At 40.3% G+C, this 26,195-nt stretch overlaps 1 protein-coding gene across 2 annotated transcripts in view; it reads left to right on the forward strand.

Annotated features, from left to right (window-relative positions):
* Positions 1–26,195, forward strand: part of DOCK1 (dedicator of cytokinesis 1) — a 274,016-nt gene that overhangs the window by 48,984 nt on the left and 198,837 nt on the right. For both annotated transcript variants that reach the window (XM_085229833.1, XM_085229834.1), the window contains exons 19-25: positions 4,134–4,231; positions 6,823–6,912; positions 7,363–7,463; positions 9,309–9,443; positions 12,052–12,160; positions 23,926–23,996; positions 24,854–24,960. In XM_085229833.1, coding sequence (XP_085085959.1) covers positions 4,134–4,231; positions 6,823–6,912; positions 7,363–7,463; positions 9,309–9,443; positions 12,052–12,160; positions 23,926–23,996; positions 24,854–24,960 — 711 coding nt within the window. The remainder of the gene's footprint in view (positions 1–4,133; positions 4,232–6,822; positions 6,913–7,362; positions 7,464–9,308; positions 9,444–12,051; positions 12,161–23,925; positions 23,997–24,853; positions 24,961–26,195) is intronic.

Here is a 26,195-nt window from a genome sequence, read left to right on the forward strand (position 1 = left end):
GGATATGAATAATAGCAGTAAGAGAGAGGGTGAGTTTGTTTTCAGGGGGAGATAACATCATGGCTGTGCTCCACAATAATCTATTTTGTGTTGTTTCCAAGGTGCAATATCCAGTATTTTCTGTATGTTGCGCCCAAAGAGAGCTTTGTCATTCTTTAGTGTTGGACAGACAGCTGTGTACATGAGGATGTGTTGTGTGGAGGCCGCTCTGCCACTGACATATTCTCATGGAAAGCCAGGAATGGAGTTGGTGTATTTTGCTCTTTTCAAAACCACCTTATATACATTTTTCGTGCGTACCTGTCAGCTGCCTGGCCACATCCAGAGGCTGCAGCAACCAGGGCTGGTGGCAGCCATCGTAGCAAATATTTCCCACTTCCAGACTGTGCCCTCTCTTTAGTTCTTGTGCTTGGTTGCCATGGCTTCTCCTCGCAGCGATGGTGGGCAGGGAGTGTGGGTGGGTCACTGGGTGTGAGTCATGCCGGGCCGTGGCATCCTTCCTCCCTGAGTCACCAGGAGCTGAGGCTGGGAATGAGGAGGTGGGGACGGGGGAGCTGTGCTTTGAGTTGTCACGTTAATTAATTCTTTGGTCACCCCTCTGTCCAGGGGGAAAGTTACTACTCTGCGACTTCCTACTCAACTCACAGTTCTATTGCGGTCTTTTCCAGGGACATCTCTCTCCAAGTGCATCCTAAGTGTTTTATATTCAGAGCACATCAGACTTACTGCAGTCTGGCAGTCTTATAGCCTAAGAGGATGCTTAGCAAAAAATGCAGAAATGACTTTTGGAATTTCATCGCGAATACAGGATCATAGCTCAGCAGTAACACAGTGATTTGGGGATTTTGTAGAATACAGAAACCACCATGTGAAATAGAAGTACTTACTGCTTTTGGTTTGTGATTGATAATGTTGGAGTCGTTTTGCTTGTTTGCTTTCTCAGTCTTTTCTAGACGTTCGTAGTATTTGGAAATATTTCATAGTCGTCAATATGTTGACTGCTTTCAAAGAACAACAACTATTAAAATTACTCAAATTAGGACCTGGCATTTTTTCATGCTTCATTTACATATGATATGCCTTCAGCTTTGATTTCTACTTCATGTTACAGGTAATAATGTTGTCTGTGCAACTTCCTTAAAGTTGCCAGAGCCACTTCTTTGAAGTATTACAATATTAAAGAAGATCACCATGCATTCTTAGACAATAAAGGAAACGCAACACTAAGGTCCTCAAATTTTTCATCTTGAAATTGGTTGTGCCCTTCAGAATATAGTTTCTTAAGCTGATATTAACTTCTGTAGAACTGTGAGATAATACTGCTTCCTTAATTAGCAATAAATAAAAATGAACAATTATTCTCAGCTACCAAAACCAAAATAATTTTCTCCTTTTGGTCATCTCTAATATTTTTCTCTGCTCTCCTAGAATAGGCTTTAAATCTCATTTTTAATAAATGTGAAGTTGTGCTAATAAATCATGTGGTTCTTTCTGCATTATGTTTGATGTTGCAGGCTGTGTATAGCATCTCTAACACTCATAGGATTTCTGTTCTTTATGAACTGCAAAGTGGTAATATTGCTTTTTGCAACTAGCATTAGTAGCAAAATACGTTGGTAGGAACAATGTTTTCTTTAGATTTTTGAGTTTAACTTTTAGGAAGAAGAGAAGTGTAAGGTGAACAGTCCTGAGGAGGACTGTTTAAAATTATAATAATAAAAGGCAACACAAGCAAAGCCACAGCTGCCTCAGAGATGAGTGAACTCTTGCAGGCATTGGAAGATGCTGCTTGTCGTGGCATTGCCTCTTGACCACATTCTGCTCCTTTGTCATCTGAGGAAGAAGATAATGTCCTTCCCAGACATGGAGGATTCAGCTGCCATGTACCTCTACTTTTATTCTGCTCTTGAGATGCCATGGTAACAAATACGTCCCTTATCAGCTGAAGAAACACTTGGACATAAATTTCAAACTCATTTTAATATAATAAAATGGATCATCTCTATTAAAAATCTGGAATTTAAGGCAGTGAGAGATCCTTGAGCCATCAAGGTGTTTTTAAGGTGATGCCTTAGATCACCATTGTCACTTCATGTGTTGTTGATGCATCAGTGAAGGGAAACCTTTCCATGCATATGAGTCAAGGAAAGAATATAATCAGGAAACTGGCCTGTTTGTTGCCTATTGTTAATTAAGATGTAAAAGATGATCTTTGTGTTTAACTTACAGCATCAAATGTGTTAAGCTGTTAAAGTTGTTACTGGCTGCAGGCAGGCTAGGTACTTATTCTAACCCTTTGCAATCGAAAATCCTCAGTCTTCTGCCTCGATGTTTCCTGATCCTATACACTTCACTTGATCTAGAGAAGGTATAGTAATTACTATTTTCTGTGGGATAAATGCAGTTCACATTCTTACCCTGTTCTACTTACTGTATTATTTTATGCCTGTGCTTGCTGAGAGAGTAGGATGAAGTGGTTGACTGGTGCTTTGCTGGGGCTGATGCTTGCAGTCACAGAGTGAAGGCACATTCTTTCTGTACACTGTAACTTATTTTTCTCTTTCTCATTGTTGGACTACATTGACATTTTCAGTTCACACATGTATATTCATTATGCATTTGCTATGCCATCACACTGAAAGTGCACATGGGTTTGTTTTCTTGGGGCACTGCACAACTCTATTCCAAACATGAGGGCTGGCTTTTGTCCAGCTCATTTCTTTTGTCAAGCTGGTGCCTTTTTAGAAGTCCGACTGAAACCCAATTGAGTGTTAGAAAGCTGATATAAATGTATTCATGAAGTGCTTTGGTTAACTTGTAGAGACATCTTCAACTTTCTTTCAGAAGCACTTTTTCTGTTGATGCTGAGTTCTTGAGACTTTAGTTTTGACCTGTAGACTTCCCATAGAATACATTAAAAATAAAAATATGAAGGACTATGGCTGTTGTACTACACCACTTCAGCTTTGAATGCTCCCCAAAGACAGAGAAGCTTGTTTTAGTCTGCTAAGAGGGGAAGTTACTCCAACAAAAACTGCACTGGAGAGTTTTATTCCTTCCATAAAATCACAGAATCACTCAGGTTGAAAAAACCCTTTAAAGATCATTGGGTCCACCCACTAACCTTACTACCCTAACCATACTACCATAGAGTGAAAGATTTGGGGAACATCTAGCAGCTGCTCTGGGTCTCTGTGTTATTTGCACATTTGACTCTACAGATGCACGTCTTTGCAAATGTTCTATTGGTTGCTTTGAGGGGTTGAATAAAGCATGGGGGTGATGAGCTTGGACTTCTGGATTTGTTTGCAGCTCCATGTTGCATCTTAAAAAAAAAAATAAATAAAAATGCAGAAATGGGTATAGCTTACTGGTGCTGCAGTGTGGTTGCTAATGGCTTGTTGTTTTGTAGATGGAATGTGATTGTGAGTTGTCTCACTGAAAAATGCTGCTGTGGTTCTTCATGACTAGAAAAAAAGAGGGCACGCCTGCTGTGTTTTCTAGTTATCAGCAAAAGACGGACTGACACCATTTTAACAGTGGGATGTAGAATTTGGGGACAAGACTGCTTGCAGTTGATTCTCCTCATGATCCAACCCATGCCCCAGTCCACCACTGGAAAGCAGCTGACTAGTTTGGGTGTTACGAGTTACTAAGCAGACAGCTTTCCCCCTGAATTAACTTAGTTTGCTACTGTTTGGCTTGTGCTGTCATAGCTTGCTTTCATGGTATTTAGAGAGAGCAGAGAAGCTAGAAATGCTCACGCTGGGAGAATCACAGCCCCGTGGATATCGCTGTGTTGGTGGATGACTAATTATATGTTGGCATCTTTTTTTAAACACACAACTGTTGTATACAGCAAATGAGAAATGAGGGATCGGACTTCCTTGGCCCAGATTTCACTGATGACATTTCAAAATCAGTCTGCTTTTATTTAAAGCCTTTCACAATTATTTCAGGACAAAGATACTCTACTAGTTTTCTGCAGTGTCAGAGGTATGTTAAGCACGTGTTATTGTCCAGTGAAAATGGCTGACCTATGGCAATGAACCTGTTTGTTCTGAACACAGTGTGTGTGTGAACGTAAATATCCCACATGATATAATAATAGAACTTCTTTTTTTAATCTCTAGTTGATCTCTTGGGACTTCTGAAGTGGAGATCTAATACGAACCTGTTGCAGCAGAATTTGAAGCAATTGATGAAAGTTGATGGTGGTGAAGTTGTTAAGGTAACGAGATAATTTCACAAATGTTTATTTGGTGTTCTTTTCTTTTTTTCTTTCCCTAACCCTACCACACATATGTACACATTAATTTGTAGCCAGGTGTCTCTTAGCCTTCAGGATGCCAATCTTCTTTCCCTCTAAGAACATTTCAGACGTTAAGTACTGGTAAAAACAGACATAACGTGCAAATTTATATTAATGAAGAAATCTTTCATGGTGTCCTCTAGTTACTTCTATGAATTTTATATATGGACACAGTAAGGCAAAGGTTGTTTTTCTTTGCAAGATCTTAAATCATCACATTATGTTATTTAATATATTTTTAATAGACGGATGTGAAATTCTTTCTCCTGAAAATACTGAGCCAAGTTATTTATATTTGCCAAGGCCACTGAGTGATTGCACAGACCTACATAAAGACAGATTTATTTATGGAAAAGAGTAGGCTGAGACTTTATTGAATGTGTTCTACTAAATCGAATATAATAAAGTGTCAGAAGATGTACTGTACTGGGGACAGATGACCCTTAAGGGCCTGGAGTGTTTTAGCTTCATTTGGATTTTAATGCTTTTAATAGAAATATTAAAGAATGCCTATCTTAAAGCGACATAAAATATGTGAGGCTGCTGATATTGTTCTTTATTGAGCGTGGTGAGAATAGGATCTCAGATGCGATCTGTTTTTTGGGAAGGTTTTCCTTATTGCTGTCTTATTATGGATCATTGGAAGGCTCAAAACTTGACCCTGGCACTTGGTTCTGACGAGTGTTGTCACAGTGCTGTCATTTGTAATTTTCATTCTTCTCCAAACAACATCAGCTAGCGCACAACAGATCAGAGCCTGATGGAGACTGGTGATTTTAGAAGCATCAGAACACTGTGCAAATGAGGTTCCAGTAACAGCAATATTAGTTTTCTGGCACTCCATCTCCCTGCACTGCTGTAGGACTTGTACAAAGCCTTATTCACATCTTCCTTGTATGTGGGAATTGGGGCACAACTTGATTTACACCTAGAATGGAAGAGCGAGTGCTTTGTGCTGCTCTTCACACTTTTTTCATTATTTTGTAGACCACTGATTTGCTTTATTTGTTACAGTTAGGTTCAAAAAGTCTTTGTATAGGCTGTCTCCCTGCCTGAAAATTGTTTCCTTGTTGATAGCAGCAGCACTGATTGTGCATCCCTCGTGCTGCTATGTGAAGTCCTTGTACACAAATGTAAAACTTGTACCAATGCCATCCCATGTAGGATGCTTCAGTGTGAAACCAAGCATTGCCCAGTTGTGGCTCAGGCTTCTGACCATCCTTTGTTTTGGAGACTTAAGACCTAAGCAGGCAGTGCTTTGGGCCTGATAGTACTTTTAAAACCAAGGCAAACTTCTAACAATGTTGTACTTTCTCCTTGAGCTGCTGGTGCTTAAATGCTGAAATTTTGGATATTCTTTTGTGTTTAGCAAGCTTCTAGGTTGACATTAGCTCCTGAGACTTACCTCTGGCTTCAGCAGGTAGTCCAGGTGAATCACTTGGGGCCCAGGAAACTCCTTGCACAGACAGAAGCCCCTAAGGGAGGATGGTGGGAGTTGAGGTGTTTTTCCATTGCTCTCACAAGGCATGTAGTATCTCCTTGGGGTTATAATCTCAGGAAGCAGTTGCACAGTGTTGGCTTATGTTTTCCTTCCCTGCTGTACTTTGTCTACCAGATTAAAAAAAAAAAAAAAAAACATTTTTACTTTGTTTGAGACAAATTTGCAAGAACAGTCTTGGTTGGGTTAAACCTCTTCTCTCTCAACCAAAACAAATGGTGGGCTGGACAGTTCTGCCTTGGAGAACCCCACGTTGCTTTTGTCATCTGATGGAAGAGGATGAGCAGATGCAGAAACCTGTGCTGATAGAACTGGTTGTATTTATCTCTGGCTTACCAATGTGGTGCTTGCTGTCAGTGGGATGCAGTGCTGTAATTAAATACGTGTAAAACAGCTTTTATCACTCTGTTCAACTTGTATCCCCTGACACTAATCTGCTTTTACTTTCGTGTTGCACAGATCAGGGTGTCCAGCCAGCTGGCTAGTGAAGACTTCCTCTGTACAGGGATAGACCTGTAGGTTTTGGGCTGGGGCAGGAGGTTGTGTGCTCTGTGTCCCACGCCTGCATGTATGCTGTCATTTGGAATTGTGCAGCTGTGAAAAGCCATACGCTGTGCACTTCTCGTACTGCTCAGCTCAAACTGCTCAGGGTGACTGGTTTGGCATGAGCCTGAGTTGCTTGTCTGGTTTGTGCTATGAAATATCAGTCTTCAGAAAATGCATGACCCTGTTGGCTGTATGTTGGTACTGAGTTTTGGAATACATTTTGTTCGTCTACTGTAAATAGATTAAATGTTTTCTTCAAGTACCACATATGATTTTTTCCCTACTTTTGAGTGATATGGATTTACAGTAATGAACTAAAAAGAATTTGCAGAAAAACCATGTTAAATTTTCCCTTTCTCATCTAACTTTCAAAAACGTCTTGCATAAATGAAAGCTGCATAAACCCATGTGAAACCTGATTTTTATTTTTCCTCTTAAAAGCGGTGGCTTCTGTATTTATTTATAGTTCCTCCAAGATACTCTGGATGCACTTTTTAACATAATGATGGAGAACTCAGAGAGTGAGACATTTGACACCTTGGTGTTTGATGCTTTGGTAAGTTTGCATCCTGTGTAGACTAAAATGTAGATACTGTAATTATGAATAAAAAAGTGATGTGAATATTAGAATGCAGTTTTCTATTGATGCAGTCGTTATTAGCCTTGAACTAATTAGTATTTTTGGTTAAAAACGCAGGGAAACTTTTTATAATCTTTGAAATTTCAGTTGGGTACGATTGGAAGGTATGGCACCATGGCATCGTGCTGTCTTCCCGGAGAGGATCCAAGTGTCGGAGTTGGATGAGCAGCAGAAGTTAAGGCTGGGTCAGAAAGCTTTGTTTGGAGCAGGAAATATTCACAGGAAGGAAAAGTGTTTGTATATGGGGAGGATAATCAATAGTCAAAGTCTGTCTTTGTTTTTAATGCCACTGCTGTGGTCTGAAATAGCGGTCGAATGTCCAGGATTAATTTTGTGTGTGTTGCAATAATTATTCTCATTGTTCAGGTATTTATCATTGGACTGATTGCTGACAGAAAATTTCAACATTTTAATCCTGTCCTGGAGACATACATTAAGAAACATTTCAGTGCTACATTAGCCTACACGTAAGTCTTCAAAACTCCTTTTTTGAATTGAGGATGTGATATGACTTGCACTTTTTTTTTTTCCAGATAATGTTATTTAGTTATTTGTTTAATTAGGAATTTGCCCATAGAATATGATGTGTGGAAGGCTGAATATATATTGTCTTCCCCTTGTAAAACAGCAGCAATAAAGTATTTGTAAGGAGAAAGTCTTGACTTTGTTGTATTGTAAGAGGGGATAAGTGACTATTTCAGAAGTTATTTTGTAAGGAAAATATTTGTAAGCATTTCTCAGTCACACTTGAAAAGGAAATAGTATCTATTTAAGATTCTTCAAATATGTGTTGTTTTGTGCATTAAATTTGTGTCTTCTCCTATGTGATCTGTATTACTGTCATTTTGGGGAGGAAGTAGTGAAGAGGAAACAAAGATCCATTACATTTTGCTGTCTTAGGTATTTCTTGGCCGTTAGGTCCACTGTTGCTGCTTCAGTCTGTTCTTGTAGGAGAAAAATACATAATGGATATCTTCTTGGTGTTAGGAGGAAAAAAATTCAGCCAAGCAAATGCTGTATGCTTTGCTGCTGTACAGTCTCTGTTACGTGAGCAGAAAAGGTTTGAGGAGTATTGATTTAAAATAGTGAAGAAGTTATGCCTTTAGTCACAGCTTTGATATTACATTCACTGTGCTGAGCTGCTGCCACTTCTGCTGCCTTGGTGGATGCACACGAAGGATGGAGCATCCTGCAGCACCTGCCTTTGTTGCTGGAGCTGGAGATGGCCTTTCTGCTGGTAGGCAGGGAAAGCATCTATCCCTCCTTTAAATGGAGAGATGTAGAAGCAGGTTTGAGTTTTGGGTGTTGGGAAGACCTAACAATGTTGGCTTGATTTGTGACAGATCCGTGTTGCCTCTCTGCTTTTATTGCACCAGGCTACGTTAAGAGAGATTGCATTAAGAATATCCAAGTAGTTACTGAAATTCTCAAATGGTTAATTCCTATTAAAAGAAATGCGTGTGTATCGAGATGTCTGCCTCTGCAACATTATTGTCTGTAGTGGTAAATAGTGTTTGTGTGTAGTGGCTCTGGGCAGCCTGGTCTGGTGGTTGGCAACTCTGCCCCATTGCAGGGGGGTTGAAACCAGAGGATCATTATGGTCCTTTTCAACCCAGGCAATTCTATGATTCAATGGTTGTACTTACTTTTAATGTGCATGTTGAAGCATGCGCTGTAGCTAGGATATTTTAATACAGAATTGCTTGTAGTTGCATTTATGTAAGTGGTTTATATTCATTCATAATGAGGTAGTCAGAACGGTGCTATTTTTAAAATTGTGTTACTTCCAAATTTGACACACTTGGAAATTCCATTATTCCACATTCTTAGCTGCTGTCTTATGAATTTTTAAGAAATACATTTCATAGACTAGTCCAAAATCGGCGGGCAAAGCTACATAAAGGGAAGACCTTAATGGAGCAAGACACTCCCATTTTGAGTGCTTTAATTTTAACAAAGTATGTGTGTTTAATTTATTTTATTTTATTTTTTTTTACTATTAGTGGTAGTTGTACCCTTATATTGACCTGTTAACTGGAGCATCCTTGAATATCCAGAGTAACAGGAATCTTATCAAGACATTCTCAATTGCTTGTGTATTGAGTGATGCAGTCTTGTGTTTTCACCCAAGAACAGGTTGCAGCTACTTAATCAGCACAAGCAAGTTCATAATGTGTATTTATTAGTTGCATAATTAATTTTGTACCGTGGAGGGCTCTACTTGAAACACAGTTTTTCTTTCAATCACTCAGCATTGAAATTCTTTGCTGTGAACATGCTTATAACTTCTCTGTATTTCTGTTTTGAAACAGCAAGCTGACTAAAGTTTTAAAAACGTACGTGGATAATGCTGAGAAGTGTGGTATCACTGACCAACTCTTTAAAGCCATGAAAGCTTTGGAGTACATCTTCAAGTTCATTGTCCGGTCCAGGATACTGTTCAATCAGTAAGTGTGGTGGTTGTGGGAAATCCCTGTCCTTCCAGTGGGTAGGATTGTCTAGAAAGGATCACTTGGATTCCCTCAAAAGCCTTGACGTGCACCACTGCTCAATGATGCTGTCTGTCCATAAAGTCAAGTACAAATAATTATTTTAAGTTAATTTTGACATCAGTGTTCTGTTTTCTACCCAAAATATGAAAAGTGCTACTAGCAAGTTGATGTGTTCGTCTTAATTAAGATGCAGTCTGTAACAAAGAGTGAAAGGACTGAACCAAACTTATTGCAAGGGATTTATGTAGAGCTGTGAAGTCACCAGCTCCATCAACCTTTCTGTGAATGACAGAAGTGCAGTTTGCTCATTTAAGATTCTTGCTGTGATATCCATTAAAGTACTGAATGTCATTTATACTGTTGCTGGACCTACAAATCATTTTAAAATGGGGAAAAAAAAAAAAAACTTGCTGCAGATTGGATTTAGAGGCAGTATGACCCTTCAGTAGTGGCCGTTGGGTTTTCTCATGCTAAGTAGTAATTCAGAGTACTTCAGCATTGCAGAGCTGTAATTCTCAATGACTGGGGATTAATTGGAAAAGCTTCTGAATGCTGGATGACACCGCAGTTTGTTCTGCTGTAGGACTGAAATCCTGCCTGAGATGTGCAATTGAAATGATGATAATGTTGAAGTGTAGGATTTAATTGAGAAATTTCAGCAAGGAAGCAGGATCTTTTATTGAAAAAAGCGTATCTTTAAGTTAGTAATATGATAGACAGTATAAATAGCATTTGGGGAATGTAGTATCAGACAAGCTTCAGGACTGGGTAATGTGTAGAAGCTTGGTTCATTTAACTAAAGCATGGCAAGTCCTGCTGTGCAGTATATCAGTGTCTGTAAGGGCAAAAGATTGGGTAACCTTCAGAAAAATCATGATTTGGGTTACTCAGTATTATTCCAGTGGTAATGTTCAGTGTAGAAAAGTCTTTAAACTTTGAAGGCAGTAGTGGAAGTGCTGCCATGGTGTAATACTGTTCTTCTCATGGCTGCTGCGCTGTTGTGTATTACCAGGTGTATTAAGGAGAGGTATGTTAAATAGCTGGCAATAGAAACATATTTGAGACTCTGACTTGTTTGTTTTTATTATGCTTTCCATTCTGAAATGCAAAGCTTTTTGTCTGAAGCGGTTTGATTTATTGGGCTGTCAAGTTTGGTTACTCCTTATATTAGTATGTGCTACACCTCTCTAATATGTTCAGGGGGACACTGGAATCCATAATTGAAATTGGGAGTTAACACGTAATTTGTCCTGCATAGCCCCCAGTTTTAACCTGAAAGGGGATTAAAAGCTTGCACAAGAAAATAGCACGACTTAATAATTTTTCTGTAGTATTTGTATCTCCTGCGTGTTTGTTACGTAGCATTTAATAGTGCCTGTGGCTCCCAAAGGGTTATGAACACGGTATTAAAAATTATATTAGTTTCAGGGCAAAGCAGCAACACCACCTCACTTTCCATATGTATTTTAAAAAGATATGCCCCTCCTCCTTTTCTAATAGGAGAAGTTCATAATGAACTCTTAGTACAGCTTGCTTATCTTCAAGTGTGAAGAAATCATCCTCAGACTGTACAGAGAAAGTGCCTGGCTGTGGTGCTCCTTCTGAGCTGCACACCATGCCCAGGGCTCCTTTCTTGCTGGGTTTTGCAGAATTAAACAGGAAAGGGGAAGTGTTGGTGAATGCTGCTCTAATGAGCCTTGGTGCAAAATGAGCTCAGGGACAGAGCTCGTGTGACCGCAGACAGCTTCAAAAGCTGGTGGCTGATGGTGGGGGTTCTTGGAGGCAAGCAGAGGTGCATGGGCATACATGGAGTGAGTAAGGGGAGAACGCTCCAAAGAGTTTCAAAAATACACGTTCCACTGCTGTGCTGAACCAGAGTTCACCAGGGGATGAGGTTCTTCAGCTCAGTCGTGCACAGGAGTTGCTGTGGGCTCTGATCAGCTGTGGAAATTCTGTCTGAAGGCACCTTGCAAACTTTTAGTCATTCCTCTGAGGCAGCCATATTGACTGTGTGGGAAACACGACTAGTTTTGTGTCAGCTATCCAGAAATTAGCAGTGAAATACATTTTAAATTTAGTCCTCTCACGAAGAGGAGTTTGAGGAAATGGATGGTTGAGGGTTGATATGTTTTCCTTTCCTTCACGGAGTTTAAGGTCACTTACCTTGGGCCACTGGTAGATTTTAATGATTGCTGGCAAGTTTCTGGGATGCTTCCTGGCTTCCACATCACAGAGCTTCTTGGCATTGGTCCTCACAGACATCTGCTAGTCCTGGTGTGGCAAGGGAGAGCCCAGCCCACTGCTGCCTGTGCATGTGGAATTGGGTTGCCATGCAGGGGTTCACGGTGACTTGGTGGCACAAATAATCTGCTGCTGCTCCTGGCCCAGTCTGGTTGCTTCTTTAGTTTCCTGTGAAGAAAATCTCTTGGTGCAGTGTAATGATGTGTAAACATCTGCGAACTCAAGTAAATGAAAATAAAGTGATGTGAGGACTTATCGGTCCCTGGAACAGATTTCCACGCATTTCCATTTTTTGTTTATGACATACCCAATTGTTTTCCAGACTTTATGAAAACAAAGGAGAAGCAGACTTCAGGGAGTCTTTGCTGCAGCTCTTCAAGTCCATCAACGAGATGATGAGCAGCATCTCCGATCAGACCGTCATAGTGAAGGTATGTGGGATGCAGCTCTCCAGCTTGGCTTTTGTGTCCTCAGCTGTAATTAGGCAGTTTATAAAGTGTTTGTTGTAATTGTGCCCAAAAACGTATTTACCTCTAACTTAATTTATTCTTAGTGCTTCTAACAAAGTGTTTGTGACTGCATAAAGAATGCGTTTCAGACAAGTTTTCTTATATTGCTGCAAATACATCACTTTCGGTTTGAATCAGTTAATAGTGAATAACCTTATCTTTAAGGTATTTTTAAGTCATTGTTTTTCAGATACTGATGTTGCATCCTTATGCACTTATTTACATCCTGGGCTGTTCAGGAACATATTATCTGAAGCTCTGGTGTGTACTTCTGTGTGGCAAATCAGGAGTGAGTCAGACTGCAAACTCTGCCTCCAGTTCCACCTTTTCCCTTTAATATGGTGCCTGCTTCTGGTAGAGTTGGCTGGCTTCTGGAATTGGAAATGTGGTCTCCAACCTTTAATGGAAGGGCTATTAATGTTGCAGAACCATTAATAGGTAAATCCTCCAGCCCTGTAATTTAGAGCAGTCGGAGGTCAGTGTGTCAAAACCAGTCTCACATTCTTTCAGTGAATTTCTTTCACTTTGGATAAGTTTAGCGGCTGTAGTAAACACGTTTGATGAGCTGCACCTTGAAGTTCTCCTTGCGAGTCCTGACAGAAGGTATAAAAGGCTGCACCTCTTGACCCAGCTGTGCTGAATCAGTTAGAAGATGATCAGAAAGGAGCTAAGAACTCAGGTTGAATGTGGGAATAATGACTTTTCCTGCTCAGGTGTGTAGTTGCTGTGTATTAGAAGAATTTTATATAGCAGCCAGGAGGCAAAGAAAACAGTGGCAAAGCACAGTGCCTGTGCAAGAGGAAGCTGTCAAGTGTGGAGTGGGAAAACACTTGGTTCAACATTTGGTCCTTAACAGCTGGTCTCAGGCTCGTGGTATTATGCAGAGCGCATGGCAAAAATAGACAGTGGGAAGTAAGGCCTATGAGTTGGAATATTTTGGTTTGCAAGTGAGAACTCAGACTAACATCAGATAACAAAATAGGGATATGATGCTATTCGAGTTAGATGCCTTTCCATTCTCTTTTAGGGCATTTTACCTTGGATGGAAATTGTGCTGAGTTTGAGTCGCAATTGTGTGTGCTACAGATAGGATGTTTGCAGGTTATGAGGATTGAATGTAAGATTTATTTCCTGAGACTCATTTGTAAGGGCTGCTTCAGAATGCAAATAAACATGGACTTTGAAAATTATTCTTCTAACATTGTTATACATTAAAGAAAACTATTAAATCAAAAGGTACTCCCCAAATCAAATACATTGTGTTCAGCTGGGGGGAAAGGATGACAGACTTCCTAGCACAGGGGACAGAAATCACACTATATCAGAGTCCGTTGCAGTCTGTGCTTCACACCCAGGTTTCTGCAGAGTTGGGCAGAGTGCACCCGCTCTGCAGCTGATGGTGTAAGCATGCAGGTGGATGAGGCAGCCTCAGATCAGTGCAAGGCTGAGGGAGAAGAGTACTTGTGGGTGCCTTTCAGCAGCCTCCACAGCCTTTCACTTCTTATTCATTCATTGCTTTCATCTCCTTGGGACTCTAATTACCCAGCTCTTAGAATATGTAATTGTTAGTATTGACTTTTGCAGCTTGCGAGATTGCTCTTATTATGTTTGAGTATCCACTGAAGCACTGCAATTCTTTGAGCAGCTAGAACTTTGTGTTTCCATTACAAAGAATAGGTGTATAATGCGGTTGCTTTGTTGGGTGGTGTTTTTGAAAGGGAGTGAGTATGGCTTCTGCAAAGCAAACTGCTGCTGGACAAACATGTTGGAGCCCTGGGAGGATGTCAGTAACCATGGAAAGCAGGCATGCTGTTACAAGGCTTCATTCTGCATTGCTATCAGCAGCCTGGGCTGGGGAGCTAAGTACTCTGCCAGCAGTGAGGAACATCATGAGGACCTCGTGGAACTGAGGGGCACCAAGGTGAGCTGTAGAGCAGACAGATGTACAGCAGTGCCTCTCAGGAAGAGTGCATTAATGCTTGTGGGATGCTCTGCTTGGTGCTGGCAGCTGCAGGGCAGGAGGGGCACCTTGGTGTTGTAGCTGGCAGCTCGATGGGGCCATCAGTTTGGAGTGTGGTGGCCAGGGGGTGTCAACCAGAAAGGCTGAGAGTGAGGTCTGCCTTCTGGCTGTCAGATAGCCCTGCTGGATGCACACACTGAGTGCTGGCTGCTGTTCTGGTCCGTAGCTCTGGGACATGAGTGACTGTGAAGGACAGGTGTGATGCAGCCTCCAGGGGATGCTGAAGCAGCCAAGAGGTGAGGTGGGATCTCCCATGGCCACAGCTGGAGTATGAGTGCTGTGCTGGCCAGCCCAGTGGGGTTGCAACTGGAATTCCCTGTGCTGAAGTTGCACAGAAAACTAATGTAGATAGCAGGTGAGTTGTTGGCTGGGGATGTTATTCAGTTCAGATCAGCAGATCCAGCTTTATCACTTTCAGGCTATTTTATATATATATTTTTTTTAACATACTTTGACAAAGCTAGGTAAGTGTATGTGACATAAGTCTGTTTGGAAAGATAAGAAGTTGAAAAGACTTACACAGAAAATTAAGATGCTTCACATAAAAGAGGTAGGTACTTAATTCTCAACTTTGAGTATTTCTGTTTCTCCTTTTAATGCTTCTTGATAGTTTATCGACATGAAGCAGAACTTCCACTGCAGTGTTTTTATAAACATGGTTACAACTTTTCCCTGTGGGTTGGCTATACTGATTGTTTTGTTGTTATTTTCTATTTCTTCCCAATGTATCTGTGAAGGGAGAAGCCTTCAGGCTGACACTGTGTGGGGGAGAATGAATGACCAGAGTCTTATGTTCTTGGAAAGAATTACTTTTCATCTATTCAAATATTTATGTCCTTGTGGAAGCTGATGAGCTGTTCCCGACTGTTGCTCAGCTCTTCAGTTACTTAATAATTTGCATTTAAACTGCCCCTCTTTTTTTATTGATGCATGCAAGGCCTTGAGAAATAAAAAGTTTAATGAAAAGGAAACTGCCTGAATTATACAAGGATTTAGGGTTGCTTTGCTGGTCTGGCTGCAGGTGTAGGCTTTGAGGAGACAAAACCAGGAGTGTTTTTGTGGACAGTTGGTTGCACAGGGCTGTCCTGAAGAGCCAAATCTTGACCTGGAGGTGGGAGAAGCGTTTCTGTGCCCATCTGCCACTGCTTCTGGTGGTGTTGTCAAAGCAGGGGCCCTGCAGGGAGCTGCTTCCTACCCCTTTGTCACTTAGTGTTTGTGTTTGCAGTTGGTGGCTTAATATCTAGAGGAAAGAAAAAAAATGCTTCTTTACAGCGTGGAGATAAGTGGCCATTTCTATAGCAAAATAATATATTGGAAGCATTATCAACAATTTAAATTTGAGTTGTGGGTCTTCAGCTACGTACTTTGTACTCAGAGTAGCTAAAAGCTCATACAGAGATTTTGTTGGCATCTTCCGCTCTTGGTGGACTCACAGAATCACGGAACTGCAGGGATTGGTAGGAACCTCAAGAAGCCATCAAGTCCAACCCCGCCAAAGCAGTTCTCTTAGCAGGTCTCTCAGGTCAGTGTCCACACAGGTCTTGAATATCTCCGTAGAAGGAGACTCCACAGTCTCTCTGGGCAGTCTGTTCCAGTGCTCCATCACCCTTACCATAAAGAAGTACTTCTGCATGTTAGTACAGAACTTCCTGTGTTCAAGTTTTAGGCCATTACTCCTCATCCTATTGCCACACAGCACCAAGGAGAGCCTGGCCTCATCCGTTTGCCTCCCACCTCCCTTTAGATATCTATAAACATTTATCAGATCCCCAATCCTCAAATATGTTGCAATTAAAACACTGAGAGGAAAGAATGAATTAAAAGAAAATATTTTATCCTACGCTATGAATGGTCAATCCAAGCAGGGTATAAATTTGTGTTTAACACGAGTCTTACCTTGGTTACCTGAGCAGACTATTTTCTTTTGCGTCAGTGCTGGCTGTAGCTGAGGCAGTCATTCAGAGCCCACCTTTCCTTCTTGCTTTTTTAGGTGTGCAGTTGTCCAAACTGGAGAGGGAAGTGAAAACACTGATCTGTGCTGACAGATGTTCCAGGTCCTCGTCTCACTGCAGTCTTTTTGCACGATGAGTAGCAGTGGGCTGCAGCAGTGCCCTCTTTGTGCATTGAGCTGTTTGCTTTTTTCAAGTATCACTTTGATTTTAGGAATTATTCGTTGAAGGTGTGCAGCACTGGATGCTTATGTGTACTTATAATGGTTACATGTGTAGAGAGCTTTCCTGATTTTTGTTCCTCTTTTCTGCTAATTGGTGCATGATAATTATTTCCTTAACCTTTTGCTGTTTAAGTGTGAGCTCAGCCGAAGCCTAACGTGATGTTTTAAGTTCAGATAAATATGTAAATGTTTCCTAGTAATTTATTCTTGCATCTCTTTGAAACAAGAGCAGTGGAAATCAGCTGTATGGAATTTACGGGCAGTGTTTGGATGAGGGAGCTGAGCAGTTCTCAGCAGGGCTCTTGCACTTTGCTTGGATGTTTGCTGTTCTGTGTGGCTTTGTTCTGTGGTTCAGGACTGAAAATACAGGCAGACAGGCCAGTTAGTTCTGTGCTTTAAATGATATTGATAAAGTAGGCGTGCATGTAAAAATTATTCCTAATGTGACCACAGGGAACTGGAGCAGAAGATGATAGCGTTTCTCTAATGAGAATTCTCTTGTGTGTGTGGTTTCTATAACTCCTGTCACTTTTAACAAATAGTACATGTTTCTTGGTATCCGTGGTTTATTTTTCCCTAATAATAAGTGCTTACTGCTAAAACCACAGAAAAGTATTTAAACAGAGAGATGCATTCCAGGCTGCTCAGGTTGTGCTCATCATCAGGAGAAAACAAAGCAGGCTGCGCTGGGCTGCAGGGCTTTTCCAACAGGTTCAATATTTTATGACCATCATTTAAAATGAATTTAGTGCTCAAATGCATCCATGGGCTACGGTTTGTCTTTTCTTAGGGACCTGTATGGGGACGTCTGTTGTTCCTTTGGTGACTGATGTGCTGGTCTCCTCGTGATCGTGCTTTATGCTTTATTTTACACTGAATGTTGTGCCAGAGGCGTGGGTTCACTTGTGACTTGGAACGAATGATTATTGCAGACTTGGACAATCCAAAAGTAGATTTTAGGCATTCCTGGAAATCGTTTCATCCAGCTGCTGACCAGGCTTAATTTGGCTGGCTTTATGAGATTTGCAGCCAGGGATAATGCTTGTGTAGAAGGTATGTGCTTTCTGCTCAGTGACAGAATAGATGAAAATTAACATTAAAGTCATGTACAGATTGCATAGATAAAAGAAATTTATTACTTCATCAAACAAAAAGAGTTCATAAAGTTATGCTGTATTTGGCAAAGAAATTTTATGCTTAATTTTGAGAATAGCTGCAGTGTTTGAAATGAATGACTTTACAAATGGCACTTCTAAACCAGGTATTTTTGCTTTTATATAGTACAAAGAGATACAGCCAAGACAGAAGCCTGTGGTATATTGCTCTGAATGCGTTTTGTTTAAAACTTTGCAAATATCATTTGTTCAACCTAACGGCATCCAAAACTTAGTGCTGCAGTTTCCTTACCTGCTACTGTAAAGAGGCTCTTGGTACTGTATTCTTAAATTTATTTTAAATACAGTGTCAGTGTAAGCCCCAGAGTGGAATGAAAGGTTGAATTTGCTTTGTTTTTATTTGTATATCACAGGCTGGTTTTGTTATTGCAGCAGTCATTTCTGTTTAGTCTTAATGACAGGATTGTTCAGCGTTGCCAACTTCAAACTAAAAAGTAAGTTAATAAAACTTCCATCTGTTTTTATCTATTACCCAAAATGAAATCAGAAGTGACTTTCAGGTCCTTAGCAAAACTACCACTTCTCATATTAGCGTGCTTTGAGAGGACTGAGTGCTTATGCAGACTGTGTTGTGCCAAGAGGCAGAAGGATGCTGTGAGGCAAAGCAGTGCTGTGCTTTTGGTCCTATTAGTGTATTGGTGTTAATGCATCAGCTTGGAGATGAGGCATTTAGGGTATTTTTCCAACTGGCATGCAAAATGGGCTGTAATTGCACTAATCTTGTACCTTTTTAATGTCTATCTCAGTGCATGTGCTTCTGCTGACATGCCCTTCATGGCTTGCTATTGTGTTGGATTGGTGGTTTTTGAGACCATAATCTGTGTGGTTCATTAAACGTCGCCTTGGTTACTTTGGGCATAGAATATGTACTCGGGACTCCTCCTTAATGCAGTCCTCCAACTTGTCTGGGGACTTGGGATTTGAGAAACTCTTTCTATTGCTTTAAAAGAATAAGCAAAGCTTGGTGTTTTTTCTGTGCAGTTCCTATAGAGAAGTTGCAAAGTGCTCTAACGGAGGTTGGTGATCTTTTCTCCCAGTATTCCAGAAAAAAGAAATCCTTCTTTAAGGCTAAATTTTAAGTCGTGGAAGCTCCTTGAACCTTTAGACCTAAGGAAGGAGTTGATTGCTTGATAAGTCCAATTCCTTACGTTTTCTTGCCTTGACTTGAACCCATCAGACAAAAAGGGGCTGTGGCAGTGGGCACTGAATGGGGATGCATCCTCTGCTGTTCTGAGGGACTGGGACCATAGTGAGAAAGTCTTTGCTGTGCACTTGTTCTTCTTCATTCTGGCCTTATAACTGTGTGCATGTTTCTTTCTTTCTTTCTTTTTTTTTTTTTTTGCTTTCCTCCCCCCAACTGATCTTTTGATAGAAACCATCACTGAATTTGTCTTCACTGTGAAACAAAACCTGTGTTGTTTAGAATCACAGAAGCACAGAATGGCCAGGGTTGGAAGGGACCTCAAGGATCATGGATCTCCAAACCCCCACCACATGCAGGGCCACCAACCTCCACATTTCATAGCAGCCCAGGCTGCCCAGAGCCCCATCCAACCTGGCCTTGAACACCTCCAGGGATGGATGGGGATCCACAGCCTCTCTGGGCAGCTGTTCCAGCACCTCACCACTCTCATAGTAAAGAACTTTCGGTGGCAGTTCTCAAGATGCTTAGAAAAATACACTCAGCTGTAAAATGCATCGATGTGCTTAAGATAAGTCTTATCTTAAAGATTGCAAAGTATGCCTGTTCTGCATAGAGAAGTGGTTGTGATGATTTAGGAAGCAAGCTGCAATTATTCTGTGAACTGATGAAAACCTAGGGGTTCTGTGCTTTGGACTTGGAGAGAACTGTGGCGATCAGTTATTGCTCAGTTTTTTCTATTAAATGCAAAGCTTTGTCTTTCCTGCACCTTTTTATTTTTCCTTTGTGAGTTGTTATTATTATTTTTTTTTCCCTTGGCTTAGCTTATAGTTTAGAAGGACGCCCCTTGTAGTGCTGCACTCTTTGACTCAGCACTTCCATAGGTAGTGCTGGCAGCTGGTTCATTTAATAAGTGTCAGTGAACTGATCTTTTCATATAGATACAATACCTTTAGGTGCCTGGTCATAAAGGGAAAATAAACACCTGTGTGGGTGCGTGGCTGTGTGTTTGGTTTGTGTAGTGGTAAAGAGAGAGAAGGCACGATACCAACACTTCGTTAGCTACCAGGCTGACCTGAGCTTGCTGAAGTCGTGCTGATCCTTGACTCACACCTGAGTCATGTTGAGGGAATGAAATCCCAGTCATACCCCCACGATCAATAAAACGGTGAGCATACAGGGAGCTTGAACGCAGCAACAGGAAAAAAATGTCCGTTGTTGTGATGATACACTGCTCCTTCTGGTTATTCTTCCCCCTCACTAGTTTAGTGTCCTGTAGTACTTAAAATAAGCTGTTTTGTAACTTGATGGAGGTAGTAATGCTCTGTCACTGTTGGTTTTCAAAGGGGCTTTGGGCAGTAAAATAATTCATGCAGCTTGAAACTCTGTGATTATCAGTGAAGTCCCCTAGACTGTTATTTCCAGGTTTGTGTGGTTTTTTGGAAGTGGTCACATCGCAATACTGCAAAAATCTTGTTTAGTTAATAAGGAAATGCTTAATTATTTGTTTTTTTCCCCTAATGCTTTGAATTTTGAATTGCCTTAGGCATCCCTATCTTCCTGTGAAAACAAGGTTTTGCTTTTGGTGGCCTTGTGCTCCTTGCAGAGATGAGAAGTTTGAGCCTTTGTCCACTGCTGATATCAAGAGCAGAGAGTGATTTAATTTAATTTTATGTAGTACAAAGAGATATATCCAAGACAGAAACCTGTAGTATAGTATTCTGAATACATCTCAATGGGGGAAAAAATAAAGATTGATTGCTTTTTTTTTTTTTCCCCTCCCTGATGTTATGTTAAAAGATAGGGACAATTAATTTTGCTGAATTTAACATTCCTCACTTACCCACTCTGCTATGTGGGGACAGCCAGCACTGCACTTGTGCTGCTGCTAATGAAGGATCTGCTTTCAGCTGCAACTTCTAACAGTGAAAGCTGTGCTGAATGCTGCTCTCTTGCAAGAGTGTCAACTGGGCTGTTTTAGAATACTTCTGGCTTACAAACCTCTTCCTGTGGCTACCAGCACCACCGTACTGCCTGTTATGTACCTGAGTCAGCTGAGATCACCAATTGGAATATATACTTTCACCATTTTCTTAAAATTTGGAGATGCTCAACTTGAAACAGTTTGTCCACAGAGCAGAACGAAGGGGCTGATCATTGTTGTAACTGAAGGCTTTTAATTGATGTTTTAAACAGCTTTACCTAACGGTGCTTCGTTTAAGTCATTAAAGTGTTAATTTTAATGGTTGTGCCAGCACAGTGTGCAGTTTTAATTGAAGATATAAAATGAAAGCTCTTTTTTTTTTTTTTTTTAGTGTGTTACTAAACATTTATTGCTACATGCATTTGAATGATAAGCAAATAAAAACAGAGCGATGGCTGCGCTTTATAACTGGTCATTAGAGTCCTCATCCATCAAAACACATAAGCCTGTACATAATGGGACTATTTGCATAATTACAGTTATGAGCTTGATTTCTGAGCATGTAAGTAGTCCTTTAAGCATACGTGGAAGTGTTTGACAATCAAGCTCTGCAGTTTCAATGGGCTGTGAAATGGAACGGGAGCGTTTTGAAATTTGCGTCCAACCTATGACACGTTTGTTCTTTGCTCATGTAAAACTGGTCAGCAAGCATTGAAATCTGTCCCTTGTTTGTCACCTGGGACAGTGTGACAGATGTCATCCTCTTGTGAAGTCGTCCTTCTGTAGATGCAGTCTGTTGGTGCCTTAAGAATTCAGATCTTTTTTATCCTCAATCTACTTTTTCTGTGAATGCTTCTGCTGGTTAAAAACAAACCCACCCACTGCATTCCTTTAACAAGAAGTAAAAACAAGATTGCATCAGCTCTTATTCAGGCACACGTTGGCGGGCAGTGCTGGGTGTTGACTCAGTCCTGGTTGATGGACTGAATTTGAGGATGCAATTGAGCATGGGCCATAAAATCTTCACTCTGTAATTTTTTTTTGCTCTGTCAGCAGTATTTCTTGGACAGTGAATGCAAAGTGGAAAGCAAATTTGTATATTCACCTTTCAGAAGAAGCCATGAGCTGATCAGAAGATGATTGCAGAGTACGCTTAAGTTTACATAATGCAATATTTTACCCAGAATTTTGTGTAGCTGCTACCGCCAGGTGCTTTCCTCCAGGATGTCTGCCACTGCCAGGGCCACCTTCTGTGCTCACCTGCAGCCACGTGGAACATGGCTAGAAAGTCCTGAGGAACCTGGCAGTGCTTTATTTCCAGAGGGAGGAGGTTGCCTGTCCTTGTGTTTCGGGTTCATTAGGATGTGGGTATGGGCCTTCTTTACCCATCTAACTAAAATCATTTTGGTCTGCATTTTTATTGGGAAATATGGAAATGAACAACTACTTCATACATTATTCAAGAGATGACATTTTGTATCAGTGATACCTCTTTCTAATCTTATCTAAAGATATGCAAATGGTTTAATTAAAATAATTATACTGTATAATATACCTGAACTTCACTCTTAAATAGTACCTATTAATCATTAATGGTACTTGTTCATATTTTCAGTTGGAAAGATGATTAAAATGTTTGATTGATAGTGGGCTCTAAACAGTTTTTCCCTTTTTGCTGAACAGCTGGGACTGAGCTGACCCTTGTGACTGTAATCAGTTGACCTGCTGCATGCAAGGACAGTACAATTTGGTTTAAAATTACTAATGTTACGGCAGAAAAGTGTTGTAGTTTGGAAATAAGCTTCGTGTGTACCTGTGGGTCAGTATTCCTCAAGTTGTTTGCACGTGCTCTTCTTCCTACTGTTGATCAAACAGAAGAATTCTGGTTCTTGCATCTGTCTGACCTTGGAGTTGTATACTATAATCATGTCACATCCTCGAGAGTATAAAAGAATTAGTAGAGAAATGCACAAAGGCTTCTCTTCCTAATGCAAAAGGATGGGGATTACACGGTGCTGTCATGGATGGAAACTGCAAATGCTAAGCAGTAAGCACAGAAATGCCTGATGAGGAATTAATCGTTCCCCCTTTTGTGGCAACAACATATCTGCAATCACTCTTTCATGATATCAACAAAATGCAAAGCAAAGAGAAGTCAGTCTGGCAGTTGTGGGTTGTATTGGAATTACTGTGTTTCTTTCTGGCCTGGCACTCCAGGAGGCAAGAGCTGGGGAGCCTTGGTTAGAATAGTGCACGTAGATAAGCTGTTAGGGCTAAAGCCAAAAATCAGGTAGAATGTTTTCTCATCTTTGATGTTAAAAGAAAAAAAAAAAAAAAAAAAAAAAAAGGCTGAAATGCATCTCATTGTGCATGTAAAAAAGAGGGTAGCAAGCTGAAATAATTTGCAAGTGAAGCAAAAGCTTTGTTAATTATTATTTAGACGACATGAGTTTTGGCTCTGGTGTTACTGGAGGGCAGTTTACTGCTGTCTAACCCAAGCTGTGTTCTGCTGTGCTTGTGTTCCATTGGTGGGCTGTAATTTTTCCTGACCAGGTTTTGGCTCTTGATGGATTTAAGAGAATGTTTGCAATAGAAATAAGTTATTGACTACTGACTTTTTTTTGGAAAAAATCCTAAAACAAAATGGGTTGGAATGACTATGAATAGTGAAAATATTGAATATCTGTGTGGGTAGGACTTGTGTCCTATGAGAGATGGAGCGACTACTGCGAGATCAAGGGGGAATTAAAGACCTCCAGATTCATTAGCGATGACAAAGAAGGGAAAAATGGCTGTGATGTGGTTTTGTTTGATTTTTAAGTGCTGGAAGGGAAGTAAAACCAAACAAATACAAAATGGGTATTGAGAAGGATGTCCAGCTTCACAGAGGATGAGGAGATGCGATGAAGGGAATGTAACACACATGTTGAGTCCCAGCATGCTGAGGGGTTTCCTTAAGGGCTGTTAAGTGCTCATCCATCTCCAACTTTGATGTAAGCTATCAGTCTTCCCAGCTCTTCCCTTGCTCCTTCCCTCTTCTAGGCCCATTCAGTCCTAACATTTTCATTTTCCTTGAGTTTTGAGGTTGAGTGACTTATCTCTGGAAGAACAAGCTGAGAGGCTCAGCTGAAGGCACAGGCTGTAGTTAAGCCAAAGCAATTACACATGTGTGATTCTCTTCGTGCTGTCTTCCCATCTGATTGAAGAAGGCATGAATTTCAGTCTTCCTTTTCTGTTTTTTCTTCTTTTTCCAGGGAGCAGCTCTTAAATACTTGCCAGCTATTGTCAATGATGTGAAACTAGTATTTGATCCAAAAGAACTTAGGTAAGTAAATAATTAATTGAGTGTACTATGCACTTTATGTTGGACTAGTTTGTATAATAATACATAATATATATATATATTTTTTTTAAAGTGTAGTTCTTAATGCATTATTTTATCAGTACTCTGTTGGCTTGAAGCATGGAGGCAATGAAATCTGATCGCCTGAGATGTTTTATCACCTTTCTCCTACAAGTGGTTGCTGGGCTATGCAGACACCCCATTTGTTGTAATGTGTGGCATTGAGGTTTGACACGTCTTGAAAAATTTTGCAGTCCTGCTTACTAAAGTCATATAATGAGGCATCAAGAATTATCAATCAATAACTGACAACAAAACATTCAAACTGTAAGCTTGATGCATCGCTGTTTGAATTACAAACTTGGTGTAAATAATAACTCTGCTTTTGTCCACTGAGCCTTATTTATGGATGGACATTTCAGTAGCTTATAAATATGCTTTTCTGTTTACAATTTAGGGCATTCCTGTAATAGAAAATTGTTTTGGAACAAAAAGACAATAGGGAAACCAAATCTAAGATGATTGAAGTGAAGAGGCAATAGCAGAGACAACTGAAACTTGAAATATAGAATCTGAAATGAAACACAGGAAAACAGTATGAAACTGAGGTGAAAGGGAGAGGGCAAAGGGAAAAGATGAAAAAAGTAAACAGAGGAATATCAGAGAAATGTGAATCGTCTTTGAAATTTAAAACTTCATTGTTTGGGATAAAAAAAAAAAGTTTGTCTTGAGGTGTTTAGCTGTCTGTGTAGTTTTGTACTCTCTAGTTGTCTTGTTTGCTTTGTTTTACATATTTTTGGGAGAGTTTGCCATATTTTTACCTGTCCCTTTCTATCTAGCAAACTTTTTACTGAATTCATCCTCAACGTTCCCGTGAGCCGGCTGACCATTCAGAAGCTCTACTGTTTGATCGAAATAGTTCACAGTGACCTCTTCACACAGCACGGTAAGCAGCAGCTTTGTGACTCTGAAATTGTCACGTTACTCACTGCCTCCAGGCTTTTGCTGGTGGAAGTTCTGTCCTTGCTGCCGAATGCAGCGGAGGTTGCACCCAATTAAGGTTGTTCCATTAGCAGGATGAGAAGATTTGAAGTAAGTGAGGGAATGCTAATCGACACTTACTGCAGGTTAGAGATCAGAAAGAAGTGAAAGCAAATACTTGTAATTTTTCATTTAAGAGGGCACAAAGCACCCATTGTTACTGGCATGTGTTGTAACTTTAACAGTGTTTATTTTATCAAAATCTGTTAATTCAGCTTTTGTGCTCAGAGAAGTTTTATAGAAACAATGGCTGTTCTCAGTGTCCATCCTTTCTGAAGCATTTTTCTTCCCCTGGAAGCTGAACCTTAGCAGAAGTAAAGCAACACAAACCCTTAGTCCGTGCTATCTCTTCCTCTCCTTTTACATTGTGGAAGATAACTTCAACTGATGTCTTACAGAGTTCTTCATCTGCAGTGAAGCATTTTATTCTTTTCTAGATGACTGCAGGTTAAACTACCCTAAACTAAGTGTTTTTGTACTGTCAGAAGGAGCTAATGAGGGAGCAAATAGACAGTGGTTCAACCATAAAGGAAATGTGGAAGGACTCTTCTGTGGATCAGAATTGCTGGTGATGCAATTAAAAATAAATAAATAAAATAAAAATAAAAAATATATATATGTATATTGGTGGGTTGGCTTTGTGCAGCCAGGTTGTATCCCCAGTAGCATCTAACCACAGCTGTGTAACTCTTGCTGGATCTCATAGTTCTGTCTTCTTACAATTAATTTTTAAAAAAGGCATGTATAAGCCAAGCCAATCTGTGCTTCCCTAAATTCACAAAGCATTGTTCTTTGGCACTTGGTGCAATTCAGCAGTATTGCTAGAAGATAGGGTATTGCATGGATCTGCTGCTAAGGAAATAAGTCCTAACTGTTGCCCTTTTCTTTCTGCTCTGGTAGCAGTGGAGATTAATACTCAAAGAACAAGCTTTGTTTTATTTCATTTACCTTCTGTTCAGACTGACTTTGCAGTAAGTTTGTTCTTCAAATAGATTTGGAGTAAGTACACGTAAAATTATTGGGACAGCACGATACACGTACGTTTTTCCCTCATAATTTAAAGGATGTTTACTGAGAGTTAGGACTGTTGTAGATCCTAGAGCCTCCAGACCTTTCAAGAAAAAGTTAGAGTTTTTCCAT

This window comes from Meleagris gallopavo, chromosome 8 (assembly GCF_905368555.1).
Source record: "Meleagris gallopavo chromosome 8, MGAL_WU_HG_1.1, whole genome shotgun sequence".
Taxonomy (NCBI): domain Eukaryota; kingdom Metazoa; phylum Chordata; class Aves; order Galliformes; family Phasianidae; genus Meleagris; species Meleagris gallopavo.